The sequence below is a fragment of the Octopus bimaculoides genome, chromosome 6 (assembly GCF_001194135.2).
Source record: "Octopus bimaculoides isolate UCB-OBI-ISO-001 chromosome 6, ASM119413v2, whole genome shotgun sequence".
NCBI lineage: Eukaryota > Metazoa > Mollusca > Cephalopoda > Octopoda > Octopodidae > Octopus > Octopus bimaculoides.
Window position 1 is genome coordinate 109,483,888 of NC_068986.1, and position 5,234 is coordinate 109,489,121.

The window sequence follows — 5,234 nt, forward strand, 5'->3', positions numbered from 1 at the left end:
CAAGCTAACAGAATCCTAACCATGCTGCATAAAATGTTTAGTGGCATTTCCTCTGGCCCTTTAAGCCCTGGGTTTAAATTTTACTGAGGCTGGCTTTCCCTTTAATCCTTTCTGGGATAAAGAAATAAATACCAGTTAAATACAGGGGTTAATGTAATCAACTAGTGCCCTCCCCCATCAAATTTCAGGCCTTGTGACTAAAGTAGAAAGGATTATCTTTATTATTCATCACAAGCGCGCACACGCACGCACGCACGCGCACGCGCACACGCACACACGCACACACGCACACACACACACACACACACACAATCACTCAACGAAGCCAATGAAGATATTGAAGAGGAAAGGTCAGAAATGTTACACTAATGACAGTAAATGATCATTGTAGCCTGAAATAAATAATAAATGATGGCAACATTTTTATCTGATGACACAAATATGTGTGGACAGTAATATGTATCTTGTTACAATGAGTGGATTTGGTAGGCGGAAACTGAAAGAAGCCCGTTGTGTATGTATGTGCCATCATCATCGCTTAACATCCGCTTTCCATGCTGGCATGTGTTGGATGGTTTGACTGAGCACTGGGGAGCCAGTGGCTGCACCAGGTTCCAATCTGATCTGGCAAGGTTTCTACAGCTGGAGATTTGAAGAAATAAAAATCCTTTAGTTGTCGTAGACTTGAACTGGTTGATATTCAAAAGATAAAGGGAAATATTCTAAATTTTAGGTAAAATACAAAAAGAAAGACTCACCAGCCACCCAATAACATTGAGCAATAAATTCACAGGAATGCCACCATATACATTTCCTCTGGGTAAGGAGGAGTTCCGGGTATTGCAAGAGATTTCGGCGTTTGATGAAAAGACAGGAGAGTAGATCTTTGATGATGCGAGAGAAATAGAGTCCATTGTAATAAGAAGCTATTCTCTTGGTCGTGATTGGCAGAATGGCAACAACAACAGCTGGATGATGTGGCACACACTTCAAACATATCTGCAACACAGGATATTTTGATGAAGATAACATTAAAAGATAAAAAATACAATGGTTCAAGGAGGGAGATTAATGCAGAGTTATAACAAAAATATTCTTTTCTATTCTAGGCACAAGGCCCGAAATTTTTGGGGAGGGAGCCAGTCGATTAGATCGATCCCAGTACATAACTAGTACTTAATTTATCGACCCCAAAAGGATGAAAGGCAAAGTCAACCTCAGCAGAATTTGAACTCAGAATATAAGGACAGATGAAATACCGCTAAGCATTTTGCCCAGTGTGCTAACGTTTCCGCCAGCTCACTACCTTGTATAACAAAATTATTATTAACAGATGGATTTACTTCAAGATACAATGTTGTTAATAAAGACTTATTGACATATTTCTCAATGGTTTTTACATTTGCATTCTAAAAGTAATCAAATTTTCTTATTGATCATTTGATGGAAGACAGTCAGAACGTTGCTTTATTGTAATCGGTAATATATCAGTCTCCTAAAGTTAAAAGTTTTCTTTTTAATAAAGCTCTATATATGAAGAGAATTTTAAAATACAAAAATATCCCCCCCACCACCACCACCACCACAAAAGAAGTATGAAAAAAGAGAAGACTAATTGAAATTGCAAAAGAGAAAAATTAAAACGAACGTAATGATTTTGTCTAGGAATCTAAAGTAAACACGAAAGGTGTTTTTTGTTTGTTTATTAATTAAACAAAGTTTCGGCATTCATAAAATATATGCACCAAATATATCCAGTCAAATAGGAACCATTACAGACAGCAGAAGGAATAGCACCTCAGAAGTAGTTCCACAAATGGTTAACCACAGATGACTCCAGACATTTTCATCTGAGAAGGTTTGAATGATGTACTATGGCCAGTGTAAAAAAACATTCTTCAGAATTGGCTTTCTTGTAATATTACAAGGTTACCTTAAAAAAGAACACAATGGTTAATGTAGTCCAAGTTACACAATGCCCCCCACTCACCAAAAAAAAAAATAATAATTAACAGCCAAAGTGATTATATTGATCTGTTTGATCAAGGGTGACTTGAGTCCTAAACCACAAGTTTAGCTAATGACCACAATTTTAAGGGGAACCAACCATTTGGCAACAGCTTTTGTATAAAAGCTGAGAGACAGAACGAGGGAGCATTTGCTCAGTCACTCAGTTTGCTGGAAATAACAGAAATCCTACTTAAATGGAGTCAACAACATAATTATTAGCAGGGAAACTAGTTATATGACTAGCAATAAACATCTAGGCCAAGAACACATTGTCCAATGTATTTAGGGTTACATTATGTTTGTTAAAAGAAAAAGACCAGATGGAAACAGCTGGAACACTTTTTGATCTGAGTAGATTTGCTTTAATCAAAGCAGACAGACTTAAACAACATCATTAAATGTGGTTTCTCTTTATCGTCATCATTAGAAAGCATAAATAATAAAACATTTAAAGAGAGGTTTTAGCATTCACATAAAAATTAGCTTAGTCTTTTTCTTTTCTTTTTTTTTTTTCTTTTTCTACTTTGGTTTGTTTGTTTTACTGTAATTGAAGTTTTAGAATTGTAATCCAGTCATTAAAAAATACTTCCTCTAACACTTATTGGACACAGAGAAAAGAGCATAATTGACTAAATCAACCTCACTCTGATATCAACAGCTAGTTTAACATGGCTCTGAGACAGCAAGAGTAAAAAGTAGAAAGAAGGGGGGGGGGAAGAGATGGTAAAGATATGAATGTAATATAAATTTAAAAAATTTTTTAATAAATTTTATCGTAACATTTTCAGATTTTCTAAGAGGTCTTATTGGTATGATTCACAAACACAATGATGATGATGATAGTGAATAAATTATGGTCCTGACGATTAGATGAAGATATAAGTGAAGGCTGTTGCTCGACTGAGACCCCCTTCGATGGGATTGCACCTAGAAAGTTACGCTCTCAGGTACAAGTCCGGGCAAGGTTGTTTATGGAAGACCAGCAGTCTCCTATGCATACCAGCCTCCCTTCTCCACGCTACCAGTGTTATCCAAGGGAAAGGCAAAGGGGCCAATACAGCTTGGTATCTGTGACATCACAACTCATTTCTATAGCTGAGTGAACTGGAGCAACATGAAATAAAGTGCCTTGTTCAAGAACACAACATGCAGCCCGGTCCAGGATTCGAATTCACAATCTGACGATCGTAAGATCGACGCTCTAACCACTGAGCCATGGCTGTTGCTCTATTCGCTAATCTAATAATAATCCTTTCAACTATAGGCACAAGGCCAGAAATTTTGGGGGTGAGGGAATAGTTGATTACATCGACCCCGAAAGGTCAAAAGGCAAAGTCAACCCTGACGGAATTTGAACTCAGAACATAAGGACAGAGGAAATGCCACTAAGCAGTTTGGCCAGAGTGCTAACGATCCTGCCATCTTGCTGCCTAATAATAATTATAATTATTTCAAATGTTTTTTTGCCACAAGGGCAGCTTGGGGGAGGTAGGGATGAGTCGATTATATCGACTTCAGTGTTCAAGTGGTACATATTCTATCGACCCCAAAAGGATGAAAAGTAAAGTCAACCTCAGCGGAATTTGAACTCAGAATGTAACAACGGGCAAAATACTACTAAGCATTTCATCTGGTCTGCTAACGATTCTGCCAGCTCGCCGCCTTAATAATAATAATAATAACCCTTTCAACTATAGACACAAGGTCTGGATTTTGTGGGGAGGGGAATAGTTGATTACATAGACCTCAGTACAAAACTGGTACTTGTTTCAGTTGTGGAAAAGTTTTAAAGATTTTATTTCAGGTTATGAAAATAATACTCCAATAATTGCAGAAAGAAAAGGTTTTCAATTCATTTTTGATACATTTCAGACTGATTTGCTGTTGGCAATGCATTTCATATTACTGAGATCAATATGTTTTAGATATAGAAATACCTTCCCATTGGTCATTTTCTGATTGGTGATGATTCTCGAGATAAGTCAATCAAATGATCACTAAAAAATATTGGTAATTTTGTGGATCAAAAAATATTTCACACACACACACACACAAATTTCAGGAAATTAACCTGAATCTGAACACAAGGTCACCAAAGTCAGAGTTTGGGTTATAAGTAGATTGAAGAAAGAGCCTGCCAAAATTGGACTGTTCTACACAAAAGCTCATGTTTGTTGTTAAGCTGCCAAATATGGTTTAAGATAGTTCTTATTATGACAAAGTATTTCTGTTCAGTTCCTGTTTGGTACAGAGTAATTAAAAAATAAGTTTAGTTTGATATCAATTTATCTCCAAAATGCAGTCATAGTAATAGAAATGACGAATCCTTTTCCTACACATTTCAAATGATAAAATATGTCACATGTTTTGAATTTTGTAATTTTATAGGTTCAGAAATAAACATTGAGGAAACCTCTTTATATAGTCACTCAATCTGCAAGAAATACCAACCCATCCTCTCAAACCACATCCTTAGATGCCACCTTTGGTCAAGGCTGACCATGGGTATCGTGTCTGTCCATTTATTATCTAGGCTGGGCCGGTCAGCTTGAGCAGCGCCTCTTGTGGCTATGGAGACCAATGCAAGAATGGCAGTCTTGGTCACAATAAAAAAAAATGACCCACTTGCATAGTGTTAATCTGAATACATTGTCTCAAATTAAGAGGAGGCAGTCATATCCAGAACACTGATTGTTCGGTCTACTTTACAAGAGCTAAGTGGAACAAACAATAACCCATTGAGAAACGGTTTTCTGTTTATGATGATGATGGTTGTTACTTTTGACTCAAGAGTCATTTGTACTGTTAAATGGCAATTATATTTGAGAACACTTTCTTATTAAACTGAATTCCATTCAGCTAACAACTGGTATTTACATACAATAATTACCAATCTGTGTTTAGAGATTTATATATTGTTATCATTAGTGGATTATTCTTGTGTTATTTGTTTCATATTACAGAAATGAAAATGTCAGCTCAGAAAAATATGGTTGCTCTATTTCAAATGATTCATTAATACTCTTTTACTTGTTTCAGTCATTTGACTGCGGCCATGTTGGAGCACCACCTTTTAGTCGAGCAAATCGACCCCAGGACTTATTCTTTGTAAGCCTAGTACTTATTCTATCGGTATCTTTTTGCTGGACCACTAAGTTACGGGGACGTAAACACACCAACAACGGTTGTCAAGTGATGTTTCACACACACACACACACACACAC

The 5,234-nt window shown here is 36.6% G+C and overlaps 1 protein-coding gene across 1 annotated transcript in view; it reads right to left on the reverse strand.

The window, feature by feature from the left end:
• LOC106873756 (calcium permeable stress-gated cation channel 1) overlaps positions 1-5,234 on the reverse strand; it is a 70,731-nt gene that overhangs the window by 40,778 nt on the left and 24,719 nt on the right. The window contains exon 2 of the mRNA XM_052968506.1: positions 759-999. Coding sequence (XP_052824466.1) covers positions 759-914 — 156 coding nt within the window. The 5' untranslated portion in view covers positions 915-999. The remainder of the gene's footprint in view (positions 1-758; positions 1,000-5,234) is intronic.